Below are 22,172 nucleotides of genomic sequence, written 5' to 3' on the forward strand. Positions count from 1 at the left end.
TCTGTACCCAGTGAGGCTCAAACTCCCAGTTCCAAGATCAGGTGTCACATGCTCTAACCACTGGGCGAGACAGGTGCCCCGAATAAAGCTAGTCCTGCACATGGTGTTACCTACACTGACCACGAGAACTGGGAACAGGAAGGCCGGCCAAGTTTGAAAGGGTGAGGGAGATGGCATGGCAGGGAATACTCTGAATGTGACCTAAGCCTGGCAGGAAGGGTGAAGGAGACAGGAACCAAGGCTCAGTGGTGTTGAAATCCTAGCCTGCACGCCTCCAGTTTCCTTTCTACGTCCTGCTGCTGTAGTTGATAGAGGGTGCTTGTTCCAACGTTTTGGCCCTCTGAGAAAGAAAATGCCCCCACTCTCCTGGACTCTGTGTTCTTCCTGCTCCCCACCCCCAAATTCCCAAACACACTCTCCAATCCAAGGGGGGTAGCACATCCAAGCCCAAGCCCCAAACATTGGACGAGTACTGGTCTATGGCTCCATCTGCTGGTGACACTGGGAACTGAAGCTGCCCAAACAGGATCCCTACTGAGAAGGATGCTGAGGATAATTTGAGAGAGATCTGATCCTTCCCCCTCAGGAAAGATAAACACAGGCCAATGAAACATAGAAGAAGCCTTTAATTTCATCACCATAAACATTATACTCTGATTGCTCACATACAGTATAAAATATTTACTCCACTAAATAAATAAGACACAACATTATTGCAAACGGCACTTAAACCCCCCAGAGATAAGACCTCCTTAGCCCAGGCAGGGGGTACTCCTGAGTTTCTGTGCGAGATTCCCCAAGCACAGATATGCCCTGGGGCTGAGACGGATTAAAGCTCGAGGAGCCACACTCTGTGCTTCTTTCTGGTCCTGCAACAGCCCCAGGGAGAGGGCTGTGGAGCCAGTAGGAAAGGTTGGGGGTGGGCAGCTCCTTCATCAGCCCAGCCCTAGAGAGAACTGAGGGGAGTGGGGGTGGGGGGCAGGCTGGGCCAAGAGAAGAGGGGAGGCTAGGGAGGCTGCTGAGACCTGGAGCCCCACCGTCCACTTACCCCCAGCTCCCCCAGCCTTGGGTAACAGGATTTGGGATATCAGCTGGGTAAGCAGAGCTTCCAAGCTCCTGCGTTAGGCAGTTTTGGGGCCAGACCAATCACCCAAGGGAAGATGATTCTGGCAATGCTCAGTCCAAGAAACCAGCCATGTCCCGGGGCCCACTGGGGATCTCACCTCTTAGACACTGAGATGACAGAGCTGGGAATTGGTCCCCCTCTACTTAGTTAAATAAATAAGTTAAATATTTAAAGGCCTGTGTCCCTATGATGGCAACACAGGGGCCAACAAGCCATGTCCTGATAAAATGTAGTCGTGGGGAGGATGGGAGAAAGGCAGTGCTACGCGGCCAGGCTTCCTCTCTCCCCACCAGACTCTTACCCAAAATTAACTTTCATATTCTCAAATCCTGCCGAGGAGTTTCACACTAGAAACTTCTCTGCAAGAGCAACATTGAGGGAATCTATGGGATAAGGGGTCTTGGAGGTGAGAGGCCTGGGTATGTCTTGACCAGGACACTAGCTGTTAACCCTGCCCGGGTAATCCCGCTGCAGAGTCCTGCATTCCAGTGCATGGAGCTAATGAAATGCCCTACCCTTCTGGCCTCCCTGTATTAGTCCAGACTGGAGCCTGTTTGGACCAACAGCCGGCCCTGAAGACTGGAGAGAGAAAGAGAGAGAGAGAGAAGCCCCAGTCCCCCACCTCTGCAGCTCTGCACTTCACCGCCACGGGGTGGCAGCAGAGAGCCACACCACTTTGGCAGCAACAGAAACTGGAAGGCCGGCCCCCCAGGCCTAGGAGGCCACCTGGATCCGGAGTGGGGGGGGGGGCTGTGACCAGTGAGGCAGGCCCTCCCTCAGTGGGTCAGAAGGTCAGAAGTACTCTACAGGGAGTATTTGGCCAAGTCGCTCTTGTCGAATACTACCTGCGTAGCAAAATAAATGGCCACCAAACCAAGGCCTGCAGCGGACACCATGTAGGCAGTGACAGACTGGCTGAGCTGCACAATGGAGCCCATAAACAGGGACGGGGCCACCTGGGACAGCAGGAAGGCACTGTCCAGGATGGCAAGGTCCAGGCAGATGCCCCGGCCCGGAATGACCCTGGCCTGAGGCACCTCGTCCACCACCACACGCATGGAGACGTCGCAGGAAGAGGCCCCACAGAGCACAGGTGGAGAAGGGAGGAGGCTGCTGCCTCCAGCACCCGTGTGTCCATTGGGGAAGGGAGATCCGGTCTTGGGGCCCGGTGGAAAGCTGGGCATCAGGCTGTCCTCACTGGCACTACTTCCGGCATCTCCTCGGTATTTGGGCAGGAAAACCTGGGGCAGGGGGACAAGGATATGTAGGTATCCAAGCATAGGATCCCAGCTCTAAGAACAGACCCTGGCCTTCATACCAGGGGCTGGAAGAAACCAGCCACCCAGTCTTAATGACAGTTGTGCAGCAGGTCAGAAAACCAAGCACACCCTCCTTGGTCTGGGTCTAGTTAGGAATCTCCTCAGGGATTGGGGATGGGGAGGGGACAGATCTGAATCCAGAAGTCTAGGTCTCCTCTAGCCTCTCCCGGAACCAGTAAGTGGCAGACAAACTCCGACTGCAGGTCAGGAAGAGAATAGAACCCCAAGGTAGAGGAAAAAGACGGAATGAAGACAGGTGAGAAGAGACATGTGTGAGAACAGAGGAACAAAATCCAAAGGTGGGACCCCTGATGGCGAAATCCCCACACAGGCTTTCTTAACCCTCCTACTTCCTGCCCCCCACCACTTCGCTTTGGGACATCCTTCTTAACCTCGCAGAGAGAGGCTCTGCTCCCACTGGGGTCCCAGGCCCTACTGTGAGGTCCATGGCCCTGGACTGAAGATCCAGCAGACAGCTGGGGGAGGAGAGGAACAGGAGGAAACTTCCAGACTCCTATAACCTAGCCGTGCTAATGTTGAAGCCCTTCTTGCTTCTTACTGTGTGCCTTAGATTAGGGTAGCCTGCCTCTGCCCAGGCCCCCCTATTTAAGGACGGGGCCAGAATTCATCCCCCACCGTCCCTGTGCCCGCTGGTGCCTCACGCAGAAGGGCTCTCGAGAGGGCTGCGCTAGAGCTGGGACCTATGGGAGCTCAAAACGGAAACCAACAGCTCCTGGTGCGGCCAGCAGTAGGCAAAGCAAGTACAGACAGTATACAGGGCCAAGTGTGCCGGCACTGGGCCTCCCAGGACCTGTCCTCCCCGCCTGCCACCCCCGGGAAGACCAGTGAGGCTGGAGCCCCAAGAAGCCCCTAGGGACAGACACGCTCCGCGGTCCCAGGGGACCAGCCCCAGCACGTTCCCTGGCGCGAGTGCGTGAGCCCACGCCTGGCCTCTGGACACCAGCCCCCAAGCCCCGAGCCGGGGCAGTGGAAGGATGGAGGCTGAGGAAGGTTATCTGTGTGCTGACGGGGGCCTCAGGGACCAGGCTACCCCAACCCAAGGCCCGGCACTCCCTCCACACACCGCACCCCTGCAGCTACCTACTCAATTAACCACCCTCCTAGCTAGCTACTTCCCCGCTACCTCACTCATGCCCTCCAGGGGCAGACGTACATCTTCCCTGCATCTGGAAGCTCCAGGAGGGCCGGCCTGCATCTCCTCCCTCAGGACACCCCAACTTCTTACCCTCTGGGCGGAGCTCTGCACCCGGGGCTGTAGCTCACTGAGGCCAGTGAAGGGGACAAAGGCGACCACACAGCTTTGGTCAGGAGGCTTCCCACAAAACGGGGCCCCTGGAGGGGCTGGTTGGTGTGGGGCCAAGCAGGAAGGAGGCCCCCAACTTACAGTGGCCAGGCGAGCGGTGGCAGGTGCGGCAGGCTCAGAGATCCGCCGTGGGGGCGGGGGAAGGGGACGGAGACAAAGGGGTGAGGCAGGAAAAGAAAAAGAGAGAATTAGGCAGAAAATGAAGATAAACCAGAAAGAGAAGGGGTAGTAAGGAGCCTTCCCCAGCTGGGAGACCAAAGCAGGGCATGGGTCAGTCACAATGCCCCTTCCTGAATAAAGAGAGCCGTTGCCAACCCCAGACCACCCCCACTCACTGGCTGCTGAAGCCAGGTGCCCCAGAGGCCATCTGATCCAGCCCACCGCCCTGCCTCTGCCTGGAACAACCCAGCCCAGACTGAGGGCCTCCACTAGCCAGATTCTTCAGGATTCCCAAAGAAGGATTTAGCATTTCCTGCAATCATCCACTCAGTGCTTTAGAGTCCTGACACCAGGAAGTCATTCCCAGAATCTAATCTACGCCCTCCTTCCGCAGCCCACGTCTCTGGCCCTGGGCTACATGGGCTTCCTCTCCAATCAAAGAACGGCTTCTCCCATGTCTCTGCCCAGACCCGGTTAGGGGCTTATCCGTCTCCCCTCCGCCCCCGCTCCACCCAGTGGCCAGCGTGAGTACCTGCTTCTCGCGGTGGTAGAGGGAGGCTAGCGTGTAGGGCAGGATCTGCAGGGCTGAGAAGGTAAAGCCGGTGAGGGCGGCCGACGCGGTCACCACAGCCACGCTGCGCGACAGGCACATGGTGCCGGCAGCGACAGGGAAGGCCACCACGCTGGCCAAATAGACGGCCCGGGTGCCGCATCGCTGTACCAGCCGGTCCATGACCAGAGAGAAGAGCAGGGAGACAGCACACTGCAGGAACAGCCCCAGGCTGCCCATCCGGACCCCTGCAGGGTGGGGGAGAAGAGGAGGTCAGCCCCCCAGCAGCGGGAGGCCCCGTACAAGCTGGGGAGGGGTCAGACTGTGGGCACCTGTCGTCGAAGACTCGGCATGGACCGGACCTGCTCACCCGCGTCATCTCCACCCAGCTGTGGCCACCGGAGTCTAGGTTTTTCCACCGCCCTTAGACGGTGGGTGCTGCCAAAGCCTCTGGCTAAGGGCAGAGGAAGACGTTCTGAGGGTTGTTTGGGGGCCTCAGCTAGTGCTCAGCTCTCTGAGGGTACGAGGAAACACAGAGACCGCTCTGCCTCTGGCTCCAGGACAGAGCTCGGGAGCGCCTGAGCTGAAGGCCTGGCCAGGGAACGTGGCAAGTCAACAGCGGGAGGAGAGGGCACCCTGAAGTTGGGGCCCTGGCCTTACTCCTCTACTCCCTCTGCTCCTTAACTAAGCTTAGCCTTTTCTTCTGGCAAATTGGGGCAATGACTCTGAACAAACTCTCCACGGCCAGAGGCCCAGAGGCGTTGTCAAGACGGCAAGCCCAAGCCGAGCTGCCCTGCACCGTGGGGGCCACGTGCAGAGATGGGGCCCACTTTCCTGACAGGCAAATCAGGAGCCCAGACGCACAGCTACCAGCCGGGCACAGACTGCAGGCTGTGGGCCTCTCCCAAGGCCGGGCCGTCCCCTGGGGGTGGGGGGGAATCTCTCACAGCTGCCCCCTCCCTGCCCCCCCCCCCCCCCCCCGCCTCGCTGCTAAGGCCTTACCTTCATCATACTGTCTCCGGGCATCTGTGCCGGGCGCAGCCCGGGGCACACCCTGGTACAGCCCCTCGCCCACGAAGTCCGTGTAGAACAGCGTGAAGGTCATGAAGGCCATCCAGCTGCACAGCTCGGCCACGAAGAGTCTGCGCAGCGTGCGGGGCACACGGCAGCAGAGCCGGTGCAGCCGGGGAAACAGGGCGCCCAGGGTCCGGAAAGCCAGGTGGGTGTGGCACGCACAGCAGTGCGGCCCCGACGGCACCGCCAGCCCTTCCGCCGGCTCGGCAGGCCCCAGCGCGGCCTCCTCGGCCACAAACAGTGTGGCCGCCACGCAGGTGAGGAAGATGACGGTGAGCAGGCCAAAGAGGCACTCCTCCTGGGTGCCCAGGTAGGGGGCCAGGGCACTGGCGTCCCAGTCGATGGCGGGCAGGAGGTAGCCCAGGCAGCCCCCGAGGCTGATCATGAAGGCATAGACGGAGAAGGCCTGCCGACACTGGTCTGGGTCCCGGAAGAGGTCAGAGAGCAGGGCCTCCAGCGGGGTGAAGCAAACCTGGCCACAGAAGTCCAGTAGCCCCACCCCCAGGATCAGCAGGGCCAGCTCCAGGGGCCTGGTGTCCGGGCACAGCAGCCCCGCCAGCCAGCCGGCCCTCGGGATGAGGAAGAGGCTCAGCAGGACGCCCAGGGACAGGGCCCAGATGAAGGGCCTCCGGCGGCCGTAGCGCCCACGCCAATGGTCACTGGCTGAGCCTAGGAGTGGGACCGAGACGAGGCCCAGCACTGGACCGATGCCTGCAGGAAGGACACACCGAATGAGCCAGAGGCTGGGGGCTGGGGCCCTAAGGGGCCGTGGGGGAGGGGGACCAAGCTCTTAGAGAAGGATGGAAATGACCACCATCCTATCACATGCAGGGCCACCTCTGTGCTGGACACAGTGCGGAATATGTCACACCGACTCGAGTTTAGTCTTCGTAGCTAGGATTGCTAACGCCCCGTCTTGAGATGGGCACGCTGACGCATGGAACAACTGGTAAGTGAGCCTTGAGCACAGGCGCCGAGGTGGGGGGCAGGGGCAAGGGGCAGAGTTTCAACAGGCAGTCTGACCCCAGGGCCTGTGATCCTGGGAGCCTCCGCCCCAGGGTGACCACTTGCCTTCTGTGGCTTTTGCAGAACACATCTGTGGTCAGGAGCCCAGCCCAGGCCTGAGGGGTAAGAAAGAGCCCTGGCTGGGAGACCCTGATCCCACTAACCAATAGCTAGCCCTCCAGCCTGCCTCAGTCACCCAACCACTCATCAGCCTCCATGACCTCCTCTGTGAAATGGGGGACCCCAAAGGTGTCGCAAGGATTAAATGAGTAACAGAGAGAAATCAGAAAGGGCTGGACAAAGGGGTCAAGAGCAGTGTCTCCTATTTGCCAGGCATTATGTAGGGGTCAGGGGTATTGGGGTGACCACGGAATGTTCCTGTGCTCTTTTCCTATTGGGCCCCCCTGCCCCGTCCAGCCCACCATCACCCCTCCACCCTGCAACCCCTCCCTCCCCCCCCCTCCCCCCGGCTCCACAGGCCCAGGAAGAGCACGCAGCCACCTCTCCCGCTTTGGGCAGACGCACTGCCACCCTACCTCCTGGGTGTCGTGGATCTGCAGTGCGAGGGAAGGAGGATGTGGTACTCACCTAGCACCATGGTCATGAACTTCTCCTCGACCCCCACTTCCAGCAGCAAGGGCGGCACGTAGGTGATGCCGGCAGCCAGGCACACCTCCAGGCCAAAGGTCAGCAGGTTGACCAGCAGGAGCTGGGCCTTCCGATGCCGCAGCAGGCGGCCGGCCCACAGCCTCTGGACCATGGTGGGCTTCACACGCTCCACAACTGCGGTGGCTCAGCCCTGCTCCGGACGCCCAGGCCTCTCCTCCTTGCTGCCACCAACTGCCCCGGCCTCGGCCAGGAGCCCATTTCTGCCAGCATTCCGTGCAGGTCCGGCTCCTCAGTCCCTGCTAAGCGCCTGTGGCCGTAGGGTGCCTCGGTGGGGACATAGCTTGTCACTCGGATCCTGAAAGGACAGGGACCATCAAACACAGACCGTGAAACCCCGGGAACCAGGCCTCCAGGATTTGCTCTGAGTTCTGTGAATCCTGTTCACTCCCAGGCTGGCGACGACAGTGTGGCCGTGCCACCCTACTGCCAATCAGGAAATGCATGTTAATATTAGCCTAAGGCTGACATAACTAATAAGGTAAATATGATTTTTAAACCTCAGCACACTCCAGAGCCAAACAGACGTCCGTTTTTCTCTGTTTTGGAATATCTTTGCCATTGCCCTTGCCTGCTGGGATGGAAAAAAGAAAAGAAAGAAAATCGAACCAACTGAACTCCCAGTTCCCCAGGCCCTGTTATCAAGGTGCCCCTGGAGACCTCTGCCAGGCCTGGCGTGTTTGCTTTTCTCTCTCCACTTCCCAAAGCTGGGCTGTTCAATTCCCCTTTGTTAGGAGTAGCACTTCCTATTCCGAGCTGCCTGGCCACAAGCCACGGTGCACCATAACCCGAGCCCCCAAGGACGAGGACAAGGCGGGGAGGGCGGGGAGGCTGTGGTTTGTTGGGTTGGGTTTTAACCTGTCATTGAAACCACTTAAAGAGGGCTCCCCTGGGGGAACCTGGGCCTGCAAACCTCTCCCTGGAGTTTCTCTCTGTGCTCAAGGCTCGTGGGGAAGAAACATTCCCACGTATATTGCCCAACTGTCAAGGGACAGTGGGGCCTGCTCCCAGGTCCCTGCCTCCCAGGGGCACCGGCTGGTGGCAACCATAATGACCCCGGTGACGCGGCGTTGGCAGGAGGCCCCACCACTTCCCTGCAGCCTTTCTCTGCCCCCCAAATGGCTCCATTCTCAGCAAAGAAGTCCCCATGGCCCTCCCTGCTAGGCCTGCCTCGTGTGCCTAGAGATCTCACTGGGGGAGCCCCCACCCTGTGCCCCCAACCCCCAGGCAATTGGCTTCCAGGTCTTGCTTCCTGACAACAGGACCCGACACTACCTGCTCTGTGTAGGGATGACCACAAAAGAGGGAAAATCAAGTCAGCCATGAAGAGGAGTATAGAAGGTGGGTCTTCGTGAGAAAAGGCAAGAGTCCCCTAACTTGTCAATCATTCGAAAGAGGTGCAGACAGAGCTTCATGCCACTCCTGGCTGGAGTCTAGACTGCGTTCCCCTGCCTCACCAATTCACTCCCATTCACTCCCATAAAGGCCGTGGACCGGCCCTGCTCACGAACAAGGTCCACAGCCCAGAGGGCCCCGCCTCTGCCCCTCCCTGAGTGGGCACCTGGGGCACCCTCGGCCCTCCTTCACTCCCCTCCAATCTCAGCATCTCATCGTCTGCCGCTTCCACTTCTTTTATCTTTTCAAATAACACTCAGCCTTCCAGGGCCTTCTGTGCTACAAAGCCCGTGGTAGGTGTTCTCTGAAATAGGCCACAGAGAAATCAGATGGCCGCCAATCCCCGGGAAGATGTGTCCCTCCCATAACCCCATAACCGCTTTGCAGCTGGTAGACCAGAAAGGAAGGCTGGGCAACCAGCAGCCTCCTCCCCAAAGTTCTGCTCAGACCCAGACCATCCACTTTGGGAAGGGGCATGGACTCTTATGGGGGTGGCATGGGGAGGAGTGTAAAATACTGACCCCCAGAGTCCCTAAAGGGGTGGAGGGGGCCACATGTCAGTCCTCCTCGCTGGGCAGTTTTGAGCCAATCCCCTCCCCTGCCTCAGCAACCCCACAAGGAGGGCAGGACCCCGCACATAGACCAAGATGGGGGTACTCTCCAGCCTGGAGGGAGGGGTTCTGGGTCAAAAGGCTCCCAGCCCATTCTACTCCCCGCCCTCAGTCTGGGAAGGCCCTGGACACTCCCAGCTGTGGGTAAAGGGACCAGGTCCTCCCTGAGCAAACAGACCGTCAGACCCAGACTCACCCACAACTTGCCCACATTCCCAAGCTCTCCTTGCTCTCTGTGGTTTCAAGTAAATTGCAGCTCTTCAAGAAAACGCTAATCACCCCACCTGCCTCCTTCCCGTCCTACCCCAGCCCCTTTCTCCTAGGAAGAGGCAGGACACCCTCCTTAGCCCAGGAGAGAGAAAGACAAAAAGACCAAAGGGGGTGAAGAGAGGAATTTCCCTTCACTCTCCTTCAGTCCAAGTAGCTCATTAGCCGCCTCCCTCTCCCTCCTTTCTCCAGCCTCCTCCACCCTCTCCAGCACCAGGTAACTGGGGGCTGGGCCGGGTGAAGAATTCTTTGAAAGGAGTTGGGTAGGAGGTGGGCAGGCTCCAAGCCCAGCTCGGCACCCCTCTGTTCTTAGGTTGCTAAGCCCGTCCTCTCTCTTTTGACTTCTACTGTGCCTCAAGGTCCAGGGCACTCTAGCCACCTCTAGAGTGGAGTCTTCCCAGCCCAGGACTGCCTAAGGAATTCCTCCTCCCCGAACCTTCCCCAGAGCCCTAGTCTCACCCATGTCATCCCCGCTCTGGGGTCCTCAGGGCAGAGTGCACCCCAAAGGTCCCCCACAGTGCTCACCGGGCACCTGCCATCCCTCCAGGACACCACAGAAGCCCAGGCCCTGCCCGGTGCCCAGGCCCAGAGCAAGTGGTTCCCCCCACTTTGGTGGCAACCACTCCCTTCTGCAGCCCAAGGGCACGCTGCCCACCAAAGCTTCTAAGTGACAGATGACTGCCCGCACCCATTTGGGGCATTCTGCTGTCTTCATCAGGAATGCAGGCGGGGAGACAGAGTTCAATTCTCCTCAGCACCCTCGGTGTCAGAGGGGCTTCTGACTCAAATCCGCCTGTCCCACTGCTCCCGGAGCACTCAGCCTGTCTGGCAAACAGAAGATCAACCCGCAGAGCCGGCCTCCCGGGGCTCACCTGGTAGGGAGGGGGCGGGAAGAGGAGGGAAGTGGAGGTACCACGAGGGGAGTGTGGCCTGACCTCCCAAAGGGAACAGCAGCCTTCGGGGAGGACAAGTCCCTCTCAAGTTCCAAGTATCTGTCCTCCAATGACAGGACAGCAAGAAGGCTGGAAGAAACGCAAGACCTCCAGGAACCTCCTTGGAGCTCTGCCCCAGGCCACCTTTCCTCATCCCTGGGGGAGCAGAACCAAGCACGCTGGGCCCGCTCAGTGAGCCCAGCCCCAGAGAGCAGGAGCCCTACGGGCAACGCTCCCCACCCTCCAGCGCCCACCCTAGCACGGGGGGGCCTGGGAAACTTTTACCCAAGGAATGCACGGCTGAAAGCAGCGTGGGGGTGGGGGGTGGGAGAGATGGGAAAGACCGAAGGGCCCCCCCACCCCCACCCCCACCAGGGAAACCCTGGCCACACCCCCAGAGGGGGCAACTCCTAAAGTTTCAAAGGTGGTGAGGGGGCCGCACAGCCCCTCGGGCGGAACGGCCCACGTCGGGTCTGGCACAGGCGAGCGTGGGGAATGAGACTGAGCGGCAAGAACCGACTTGGCCTGAACTCTCTCCAAAATGCAAAAGACAGAGAGAAGGAGGTGGGGGGAAGGGCGAGAGCCCACTCTGGTAGCCCCCTAGGAAGGGAGCGTCAGAGGGACGCAGAAAGAGGCCTTTGAGGGCTTTCAAAGGGGCTCCTGCCACCCTCACGACTGAGGTGGGGCCCGGGGGGAGCGGGTTCCCTCGCTGACAGACAGAGGCCAGAGGAGCCCAGGCTCGGGGCAGCCCCGCCGTGGGCCAGTGTCAGGCATCAATTCTATGGGCTCTTTATGCGGGCCGGCGTCCCCCTACCCCGCCAGGCACATCAAACGCTGTGGCCCCCACCCTGACCCCAGCAGCTCGGCGACCCTGCGTCCTCCCTCCACACTCACAAAGCCGGCCCGGCTTTCTCACGCGCTCCTCTACCCCTCACAGCCCCCAGGCGGCCCCTCCCGCAGAGAAGGAAACGCAGTGGGGTGGGCTCCCTCCAGGAATAATGACTCAGCTGCAGAAAGGGGGTGGGGTCACTCCTGGCCAATCTCCCCAACACACACCCCACGCACAGGAGGCTGTCTGGGCCCAGGCTGGGAGGGCGGGTGAGGCGAAATCCCCAGGTGGAGACTGCAGGAAGGGGGGGACCCCCGTTCTCCCACACCGGACTGGATACTAGGATCCCCTTCCAAGCTGAGCTCTCCCAGGCCCTCTAGGTTGGGGGCAGGGAAGAGGGCTGGGGGTTCACCAGCCCCGCATCCCCGTGACCCAACCTCCTGCCTCAGTCCCAGGGGACCAATGTCCTTGGCCTTACCAGGTAAAACCTAGCACACTGCACTCCCGAAATGAGCTCTGCCCTCGTGGGGCCCTGGGGCACCCCAGAAAGAGGCAGGGCTGGCCAGCCAGGAGACCTGAAAATGAGCATTCCTGGGAGGCCGCAGCTCTCATTACAGCCCCCGGCCGGCCGGGGACGCGGTGCGGTGCGAATTGCTACCTGGGCAGCTGGGGAGGGGAGAAGGCCCGGGGGGGGGGGGGGGGGGTTGGGCCCCGCATAGGAGACGCACCTGGTTTGTCCCTTCCTACCCACATTCAGTCTTTGATTCTTGGGCTCAAACTCCCAAAGAAGTGAGGGTCTGCTCTCCCCCACCCCACCCTATAAAAAAGGCAGCGATCTGCTGAAATACCCCAGACCGACACTTTGTAGGGTTCCCCCAGGCACCCGAAAACTCTGCCCAGCATGCAACCTCTCCACCTCGAGGGAAGGGTCCGAAAGAAGAAGGGCTGGACAGAGGGGAGGAGGACCCCACCCCCGCCCCAGGCCCCAGACTCGCTCCCTAGCTCCTGTCTCCCCCAGGGCCCAGAGGCCAGGGATTTGGAGCTCGCCCTGCTGCGCTGCCTTTTCTTCCTTGGGACTGGAAGCCTTCTGCTCAGCAGCTTGTCAGAGAGAGTGAGGGGGCTGCAGGCCAGGACACAAAGGGGGATTAGGGAGAAACCTCTCGGCCCACAGAGTAATCCATCAAACTCTCTCCCGGCTGCCAGCACCGGCCCCTTCCCACTCAATTCCCCTTCCAGCTGCCGCAGGCCCCCCACCCCCTCCAGCTCCTGAGCCCTGTCGCTTCGGGCAGCACAGAGAATCCCAGGCCCTGGGGGGGCAGAGGGGCCACACCGCAGACACTGGGAAAGGGGCAACGGCCCCCTCCCCCCACTCACCCCCAATGTGTGAAAACCCAACAGGTGGCAGTGGCTTGGAGGAAAGTTGCTTTTGTTGCCCTGTCTGAGAGCCCCAGCCCAGCTTCTGAAAGGAAACCAATGCGAAGAGGTTGGGGAAAGGGGAGGGGAAAGGACGGCCAGGCGGGCAGTCCCGGGAGCCCACTCTCTTCTCCCCTCCCCTCTGCAACTCATGGACAGGAGTTCTGGGGCTAGCCTGACCCTCACCTTGGCCGGTCAGTCCAGGCCAGCCGAAGTGGAGGTGAAGCCCCTCCCCAAGGGGTCACCTGGCAAGTCCATAAGTCACCGTCTGCACAGACACACATCTGACTCTGGGCAGTGACCTCCCAATCAGACTTCCTTTCTGAGAACAGTGGTGACTCAAGGTCACACTGGGTCACCTTGACCAAGTGCCCTCTGAACCAAGGCGACCAGTTACTCTTCACCCTGGAGCTCCCTTCTACCCCAGGGGCCACCAGCCTCTGAACCCTAGCGGGTTCGGCAGGGTGTCCCTGGGGGTGGCAGCCTGATCTTGGTCTGCGCGCCAACTCCCCCAGTCACATGACCCGGGTCGTGGCCCTCCCAACCCCGCATGAGGGGGTCAGGCCTTTCTTCTCTGGTAGCATTCCCCTCTCACCCACATGCCACCCACTCAGGCACTCACACCCCTTTCGCCCCCAGAGGCCAGAGGAATGCCAGGAATGTAAATGCCCCCCAGGTGCTGGCCCCGACAGGTGAGGAGAGGTCACCCCAGCAGACCTGCCTGGTGGCTGAGGCTGGGAAGGGAGATGGAGGGCGGAGTCAGCCTCCCACGGTTATGACACAGGGTGGATCCCAACCCCAGGGACAGGAATCACAGTGGCTGACACCGGCTAGCTGTCCAGAAGGTGTCTGGTATGTGCTGGATACCTGACATACTTTTCTAATTCCAACCTTTCGAAAATGCTGCCAAGTGCTCTGAACTGGGAACCAGGACAGTATAGTCTAGTTTCAGCAACTGTGGCTGCTGTGTGGCCTGGACAAGCTATTTCACACACACACACACCCACACTAGGGATTCACACGTGTAAAATGAGAACCAGTCTACATACCGTCTGAGGCTCTCTACAACTGTGCAGCTCAAGGATCTCACGCCCACCCGCCCCCCACTCCCCCCTTCCTTCCCCAGCCTCAGGTATGGTGCTCTCCCTGGACAGGTGCCTACTAAGTGCTCACTGCCAAGGCCACATGGCATTGGGGAGGGAGTTCCATAGCTTTCCATGATAGGGAGGCCCGGGAACCGGGTGGAGAGGGGCTCCCAGTTGCACTTACCCCATCCTCCACCTGCCTACTCGCGCACGCCAGAGCGCCAAGGGCTAGCGGCCACCTGAGCCTGAGCCCAGTAACCAGACATCTGCGGACAGAGTTGCCCTCTCCCTACTCCCTCCCAGAGCTGGACTCCAATTTCCTGGCAGAAATTGATAAATTCTTCCTCTACTTGGGCCACAATAAATGCTTCCCTACAATGTGGGGTAGCGGTACCAAGAAATCCCTTGGTCCGGGGTGGGGAGGAGAATGGGGAGCTTGGCACAGGCTCCGGGCCGCTGGGAAGTTCTCTCCCCCTGATGCCTTCTCTGTTCCTACAGCCCCTGCGAAGTGAAACCTGAAAGGCCTCCCTCCTAGTGAATTTGAACTTTGCCAGTCAGCCAGGCGGGGCAGCTCTCCCCATCCCGCACAGCCAACCCTTGCCCGCTTCCTGCCGACCGGCCTCCCTTAGGACGTGCAAGCACACAGAAAAGAGGCAGAGGACGGAGGGTCTGGACACACCTACCGATGAGCAGAACCCCAGGCTGGAAGGAGGACCAGGATGCTGGTCCTGGCTCTGCAATGCCCCACCTCTAAGGTCTCAAATTCAACGGTCTCGGTCTCTCGGGGCCCTTCAGCCCTGCTACCCTACGGTCTGTGACCAGTCCTATTTATCAACATGGGGCTCTGGGCCAGAGCCAGCCCTCTGGAAATGTGTTCTCAAAACCCCAGTCACTCAGTAGTGAGCAGGGTGCAAGGGGGTTCCAAAAAGGACTCTTTTATTAAAGAGTCCTAGTTTGCCCACCCTTGGAGGAAGTATGCCTCAGTGCATGCAACCTAAGCTCCCCCAAAGGAATGTCAAAGAGGACTAAAACTAACCTGCTCACTCGCTCACCCAGCGACCCACCCAACCCTCGCTGAGGTCCAATCACAGACAAGCCCAAGGTGAAGGTGCTGGGGCTACAGAAACAATGGCTGGCAGCCCCCTTTGGCAGTGCTAAGACACAAGTCCCTGAAGTTGGGGGTCCAAGGTGTAGGGCATGGCCTGTTCTTCCAGGGCTTCCAGGGGGAAGAAGCCATGTTGTGGAGCCTTAAGATGAGTGGGTCGGAACCATGCAGAAAAGGGCAGATATTTGCAAAACACAGCCACTGAAGCCTGGCCCTTCCATACACACCTGCCTCTCCTTTCGGCCCCTCCCCGGTGAGGCATGGTGGAAAGAATACCAGACCCAAGATCATGGCAATGGGTTTCGATCTCAGATCTGGGCCCAAGATGGGGGAATCTATCAGCACTGGGCTTGATTTTCCTTCCAAAGTATCACCATGCTCCAGTTACCTCCTCCAGATGCCTCCCCATTCACCTGACCCCTGTCCAGCTCATGTCCCATATCTCTAGGGCTCCCTGGAACCCAAGCCATCAAGGATCCCCTCTTTCAGGGGTGCCTGGGTGGCTCAGTCAGTGAAGCATCTGCCTTTCACTCAGGTTATGATCCCAGAGTCCTGGGATCAAGCCCCGCTTCCAGCTCCTTGCTCATCAGGGAGCCTGCTTCTCCCTCTCCACGCTGCTCCCCCTGCTGGTGCTCTCTCTGTCAAATAAATAAATAGATACAACCTTAAAAAAAAAAAAAAAAAGGAACCCCTCTTTTCCCCTCTTTCCTCCAAATCTTGCAGCCCTCAGTGTTGGATACTGCCAGTGGTCCTTCCGGTTTGTTTCCCTACCCCTGCCCCACTAGACCTTCGACTCCTGGAAAGCAAGGACCACAGTTCCTGTCCAGGACCTAGAAGGGGGAGTGCTCAACAGAAGGCTTTCCAAGTGAGGCTGAATCAGGATTCCTGTCTAATGCAACGTGACCAGCCTGCCAGGGACTCAGGCAGGGCCACACTCGAGGTATTTGGGTGCTCAGCTCTTTCCAGCGACAGGAGCCAGGAGTGGGAAGCTAGATTGTCACATCCCTAGGAATGGGCTGTGTGGTTCCAGCTTGGACACTATTCACCAGCTCAAAAGATATTCAAGAATAGAGGTTGGGGTGGGACATAAGAAAGAGCATTCGGGAAGGAGGGACTTGTCTCTGGCTGGCTGCTCTTGAGGGTAACTATCTGGCTGGGCGTTGGGTCTGGCCTGAAACTGGTGACTGAGGGACTATGGCCCATGGGATCAGAGGCTGTTCTCCAGCCCCTTTCTTGCTGGCTCATCCCAGCATCCCAGAGAGAGGGGTCTCCAGAATTAACAAAGAAGGGCAAGGGAACACACATGTATTGAGCACCTGGTCTGTGCAGGCACTTTGCAAAACATGCCTATCTCATGTAATCCTCTTTGTAACCTTGCAAGGTGACTATTATCCTCTCCATTTTACAGACACAGACTCCACGGCCAACAGGTGAGGCAGGCCCGTCTCCAATATCAGAAGCAAGAAGCCCTACAAGTCATTCAGGGTCAGTGGCAAAACTGTGGACTGTTTCCCATGGAGGAGGAAACACAGACCTCATAGTAGGAAAAGGGATTAAATAGGAAGCTCTGGCCAGATACCAGGACCATCCCGTGATGGCTCGGTCAGCCCCTGCCCCCCAGCAGGGACACTTAATACACTAGACAAAGCTCCACACTCCAGCTCTAATGCTGGGAGTCAAGTGGCATCAGCGTTCGAGACGCTGGGCCTGGCACCAACTGGTCCAGCCTCTCCTTGCTGTCCAGCAAACGGGGCCACTGACTATTCAAAGAAAGCCAGGCTGGGTTTTTCTTCTGGCTATCAGAAAGTGATGCAGCCCAAGGGCTGGGCGGGGGGCGGGGGGAGGACAGAGCAGAACCCTGACTTCAGTATGCTCTCTCCTCCTCATATAGTTTCCCTAAAAATCACAGCAAATCACCTTTCTGCATAGGGGGCTCTTACTCTTTCAAGATACATATTCACCTCTATGATCCCCTGGTATTCTCTTCCACCTTGAGGAGACAGGCAGGGCAGGGGTTTCTGGACTGATTAAAAAACAAGTCACACACAGTATTGATGGAAGAGACCAGGATGTCCAGTCCTGGTGTGTTCTTTGCACCAGACCACAAGTTCAACAGCAAGTAGGTCATTCACGGTTTACATATAGTTATATATGGTCTAATTCCCTTGCTCAGAAACTCTGGTTTCTAAGCGTAAACCGCAAAGATTGCCTCCCTTGTCACCAAACAGCAGCAGCTGACATTGATGGGCTCTTTTTACACACCCCTGCTGTGCTGGGAGCTTCACCTGTATCAGCTCCTTTAATGCTCACAATACGCGGAGGGGGGAGGGGGTACTGTTATCCTCATCTCACGGCGGAGGAAGGTGAAGCACAGAGAAGTGAAATAACTTACACAAGAGGAAATGGGCTTGAAATTCGGGCACCTCGGTGCTGGAGGCCAGTCTCTTCACTAGTCATACGGACTCCCCGAGGTCCGGGAGAGCTTGCTCCCAAAGAAACAAGAGCAGAACCCAAACACAGAGTCCCATGCTAGGTGCTGCTGTCCATTCGGTCCTGGGTAATAGACACAGTTAAGTACAGCTAACATTTACTGACCACTTATTACCTAAGGCACAAATCCCAGGGCTCTGTATGCATGATTTAATAAAGCTCTACATTTTTCATATTTTATACATTATACACAATCAGCTATTTCTAGTTAAGAAACAAAAAAAGCTACGGGATGCCTGGCTGCCTCAGTGGGAAGAGCATGCAACTCTTGATCTTGGGGTCCTGAGTTTGAGCCCTAAATTGGGTGTAGAGCTTACCTAAATAAATAAATAAACTTCTAAAAAAAGCTGTAAAGTATGATCACTATTATTATCAGCCCCAGATTGCGGCTAGGGATACGGAGGCTTTGAAGAGGTTAAGGAACTGGCCCAACGTTCCACCGCTGGTAGAGCAGCAAACATAGAAAGCCTGTCTTTCTATAGTCCACGTTCTTACCCATTGTGTTGTGCTGTCAGGCTCTAATGGTCCAAACGAAAGCACTTAATTTCACCTTCGGAGTCCCCAGACCATCCCCACCTTTCTGCCTTGTCCCTCCAGAGCCCCGCCCGGGCTGAGAGGGAGGGGACTCCACACCATCCTGCCACCACCTGGTAGCCTGGAAGGCCCTGGGTGGGTCACCAGGAATCACTCTGCAGCTCCTCCTCCTCCTTCGGGATAACCCCGCAGAGCCAAGAGGGGCAGCGGAGTTCACCACACACTCCGCAAGGACGTCGGAAACTTCCCCTCACACACCCCACACACATACCCTAATTGGGGCCTGGATGTCCACAGCTCTACATTCACCCACAGCTGTATTTTCCTCTTCAGACTCAGCCTGCTGACTCAAGCTCCATTTTTCTGAGCACTTTTAGAAAAACAGAGTCCTGGCTCCATGACAGGCCTGGGGGGAGGAGATAAGGGAGGAATGAGGGGATGGGACCCATCCAACAGAAGGGCCTGCGACCTCAAATACCGTAGCACTCACTCCCTAAGAGAAGCCACTCTGCACATTTCCCCGGGCTTCCCTTCCAGGCTGTCCTTCCTGGGCCCTCCCCTCCCTACCCCCGCGTGCCAGCCTGCTCCCCAAGCCTTGGGCAGGTGAGCCCCACACCAAGGCTGTCCTATTCTGAAAGGAGATCTGCTACGGGCATCAGAAAAGGCAGCCAGAGGCCCCCAGGGCCTCACCCCACCCCTGAGCAAGGCTTCCAGGAGCGCAGTAAGGGTGGCTCTGGGCCTGGGTGCACGGGCTATGCCCGGCTGCAGACTGCAGGGCAGCAAAACAGCAGCTGGGCTATTCTTAGTGTCTGCTCCACTGGGATCAGGTCTGTGTAACAGCTGAAGGGCAAGTCCTCACCAGGTACCCACCATGCCAAACCCCTCCCTAACCCCAACTCTGGCCCCTGGAGAAAGGAGGAAGCAGGGTAGCGGGAGTAGCCCAGGGGGAGCAGGAAAAGCTGAGCAAGTTCGAGTGTCTGTGAGGAAGATGGAAGCTGATTCAGAGGTCAAGGGCAAAAGCAAGTCACGGGGGTTCTTGCGCTTGAGGGGAACAGCATACGATGGGAAGGGCTGGGTCTCACTCAGGAGAAACGCCGCAGGTCCCCCCAGGAGCTTCTCAGCAGGCCGTGCTGCTGCCTAAGCCCAGAGTCCCCAGAAGCCAGAGCGGGTGCCCAGGTTCCATCTCATCACACCTGTTTGCCGATTTCAGCATTGTCGCCGTCCCTACCTGAGGGCCCCGGGAGGCGCGGAGAAAAGGGCCTCTCCTTTTCCTCCTGCCCTGAAGGGTGACCGAGGCGGCGGGGCAGGGGGTAGGGGAACCCACACACCCACACACTCCAGCCTCAACTCTGCCCAGAGCCGGGCCCCAAGACTAACATCCGAGAGCGCTCGGTCACCTTTCCCTCCCTTCGTAGCCCCGCACTCCAGCCCAAGCAAGCTGGCGCGAGCCCGGGGACCCCGCGGCATCCCGGCCGCCGGCCCCTTTCCCGGCTCCCCAGTGCCGGACTGTGCGCGCCGCGGTGACTCATCCCGTCCCTTTCCGGTGAAGCCGAGACAAGGGAAGAAAATAAATGCAACTTTCCAAAGAAAACTCTGACGCCGGAGCTGCAACAGGAGCGAGCAGCCGGTCCGCCTGCCGTCCGCCCGGCCCGGAGCTCCCGGGAGGGCCCGCTCCCCGCCCACTAGCCGCCCGGCCCGGGACAGCTGGGGCCCCGGCGCTCCAGCCCGGCCCAGCCCGCCCTGCGCGGAAGAAAGCCGCGCTCCACAGGGACCGAGCGGCAGGACAGGGGGCGCGCCCGGGGCCCGCCACCTCCCCCGGGAGTGGCGCGGGGCGCAGAACACGCCACCCCGCGGAGCCCGGCCGCGCGGCGCCACTCCCTCCCCCGCGCCGGGGGTCCCCTCCCCCGGGAGAAGAGGGGGCGCTCGCCTACCTGGCCTAGGCGTGCGGCTGTCACCCGCGGCCGGCGCGTGCGAGCTGGTCCCCCACCCCCGCCTCCTCCCAGCGCGCGCCAGCCGGCCGCTTTTAAATCTCCAGGTTGCTCGGCGGGGGAAGAGAGCATGCGCGCTGGGGCTGCGGGAGGGGGCGGGGCGAGGCGGGTCGGGGGTGGGGGGTGCGGGAGGGGTGGGGAGGGGTGGGGAGGGGTGGGGCTGGTCCGCGGGGGAAGAAAGCGGTAGGTCTCCAAACGGTCTTTGTAGCCGCGACCGAGACGGGCAGCCCCCGCGTGGCTCCCCGACTGCCCTGTCATTACCTAGGGCAGTGCACCGCCCCCTCGCCGCTCGCCACCAAAACATTTAGGTAAAAGCAGCCCGGCTCCGCGGGGCACCTCCCCTCCCCGTAGCCAGTCTGCGACCATTACCTGCACGTGCTATTCTGGCCGCCCGCCTGTCCCGGGGCCGAGCTGCACCCCACCCAGCCAGGACCAGCCTGGAAAGGAGATGGCACATTCTCCCCCAGTTACTCTTCCTACCGTTTGCTACGCTCTGGAACAGAGCTTCTTGATAGCTAACTCAGTCGCTCTATCTGAAGTTAAAAGCTGAATTTCAATTCGTTGTCTCCTGAAGGATGTGTATGGGGAAGAGGGCGCTCGGTAAAATGTTCCCTTTGTCAGCTGTAGAGCGAGGTCCCAACAGATACCGTGTTTCCAGAATGCCTTTGACAAGAGTGGAACAATGCGGTGGGAGACAGAGAATTGGAGGCCCAGGCTGGCCTTGGGGTCGGGGAGGCCCAACTGGGTCTTTTTTTTCCTTCATGGAGTTTTATTTGGTTGGAGAGAAACCCCACTTGTGTGGGTTCTTGACTTGAATATTACAAAATTGCAGGAAGATGCCTTTGAAGGGGAGGACCTAGTTGGCTGTAGCCCTGAACGGGGCACTGGGTCACTGGGACCCAGTGCTGGCCCTGTCACCAACCAGGTGTAATGTGAAGCAAGTCCCTTCCATATCCTGGGCCTCTGTAAGGAGTTGACATGGAGCTGGGAGGCCAAGAAGAGAGGGAAGTAGAGAAGGGGAGAGGAGCAATGGAGCCCCCGTGGGGTGGCCCTGCGGAAGAGGGTGCAGGAGAGAGTGGAGCAAAGTCAAGAACTTTCTGAGTCACTAAACAAGTTTAACTTGGAAACTGTCTCAGCACTCACTCCTCCAACAGGTGACCCTCTAGGTCCCCGATGGCTTCCCCAAACCTTTGGCATACCCACATTGTGGCCAGCAGAGAGACTAGAGTCCTGGGTCCGTGAGCTGGTGTCCCCTCTGCCCCAGAAAAGAGGGCAGGAGTCAGAGGGAATTCCAGGTCAGCTGGAAAATTACAGAGCAGGAGAGAGTGGACAATGGTATTTTCCAGGATCAGAGAAAGACCTCTGGGAGCAGGAGGGACTTGTCTGTCCTGCCTCAGAGGAGTAGCAACCCCTCTCTGCCCCCTTGACTTTTTGCCAGGAGCTGACATGCCTCATGCCTTGTGACCTGGGGAAGTGGGAGGGGGGCTCAGGGCAGGGAGCAGACAGCGTGGTATGAGATCCTGGACTCTATCCAGCAGTCTGGCCACCTGAGCAGGTAAGCGCAGGTGACCCTTCTTTACCAAGCCAGGTAGAAGCTCTCTCCAGGGCCTGCCCACCCGGCACAGGGCGCCGTTGGGCCCTCTGCTACAAAGATGTTCCCTCCTCGTCTTTCCGCTGGTGTAGCCTCCTGCCATGATAATAATAATTAACTATTACTGATTGTGTCAGGCACTTTCTACATGCTCTCCGTGTCTTAGCTCATTCCTTCCTTATGACAACTCAGACACCAGTACCGTTTTCAGATAAAGAAACTGAGGCAACCCCTTAGCCCAATGATGACTCCCCATCCACACATACCCCAGAAACAGTGACTTCAGAGTCTTAGAGAAAGTCCTGACACCCATGCTACGGTCTCACATTGCTGGGTCCTTCTGCCCAAGTGGCAGCTTCTGTAGGTCTCAGTTCCCTTTTAAGTCTACTGTAGGAAAACCACCATGTCCCTTTCCTTCCTCCCTGCCCCCACCACACACACACACACACACACACACACACACACACACACACACACACGGAGCCTACTCCCTAGCCACTTCCCATTTATAGGAAATGGGGGATGACGTGAGGAGCGAGGCCATCCTTGGGGACCGGCTAATAGTCTGGCTGGATATTGGAGAAAGGGAAGATGCTGGTAACAATGCATTAGCTCCTGCCCCCACCCACAGCCCCTTCCCATTATCCCTGGGCTCAGAACAAGCATCATCCTCTTTCTACAGAGATAAGATACCCAACTGGGGCTGCTT

At 58.7% G+C, this 22,172-nt stretch overlaps 1 protein-coding gene across 4 annotated transcripts; it reads right to left on the minus strand.

The window, feature by feature from the left end:
• Positions 1-606: 606 nt before the first annotated feature.
• SLC45A3 (solute carrier family 45 member 3) lies at positions 607-19,916 on the minus strand. 4 transcript variants are annotated; one of them, XM_026480509.4, is made up of 7 exons: positions 19,816-19,885; positions 18,156-18,290; positions 17,253-17,413; positions 7,146-7,521; positions 5,481-6,263; positions 4,461-4,726; positions 607-2,367 (listed from the first exon to the last, which is right to left on the minus strand). In XM_026480509.4, exons 4-7 carry the CDS (start codon positions 7,315-7,317, stop codon positions 1,930-1,932), a joined length of 1,659 nt encoding a protein of 552 aa, XP_026336294.2. In that variant the 5' UTR covers positions 7,318-7,521; positions 17,253-17,413; positions 18,156-18,290; positions 19,816-19,885; the 3' UTR covers positions 607-1,929. The 4 variants fall into 4 exon arrangements, with proteins under 4 accessions (XP_026336294.2, XP_026336293.2, XP_026336295.2 ...); XM_026480508.4 differs by lacking the exon at positions 17,253-17,413 and having other exon boundaries at positions 19,816-19,916; XM_026480510.4 differs by lacking the exons at positions 17,253-17,413; positions 18,156-18,290 and having other exon boundaries at positions 19,816-19,916.
• Positions 19,917-22,172: the final 2,256 nt, after the last annotated feature.

The sequence above is a fragment of the Ursus arctos genome, unplaced genomic scaffold (genome assembly GCF_023065955.2).
Source record: "Ursus arctos isolate Adak ecotype North America unplaced genomic scaffold, UrsArc2.0 scaffold_2, whole genome shotgun sequence".
NCBI lineage: Eukaryota > Metazoa > Chordata > Mammalia > Carnivora > Ursidae > Ursus > Ursus arctos.

What these genes read in the sequence shown, in the direction of transcription:
- SLC45A3 (XM_026480510.4), bottom strand. Translation starts at nt 7,317, where the DNA reads ATGGTCCAGAGGCTGTGGGCCGGCCGCCTGCTGCGGCATCGGAAGGCC. An exon ending in GTTCATGACCATGGTGCTAG is followed by an intron (nt 6,264 to 7,145) that starts GTGAGTACCACA and finishes TCCTTCCTGCAG; the next exon opens with GCATCGGTCCAGTGCTGGGC. An exon ending in CCGGAGACAGTATGATGAAG is followed by an intron (nt 4,727 to 5,480) that starts GTAAGGCCTTAG and finishes CCCACCCTGCAG; the next exon opens with GGGTCCGGATGGGCAGCCTG.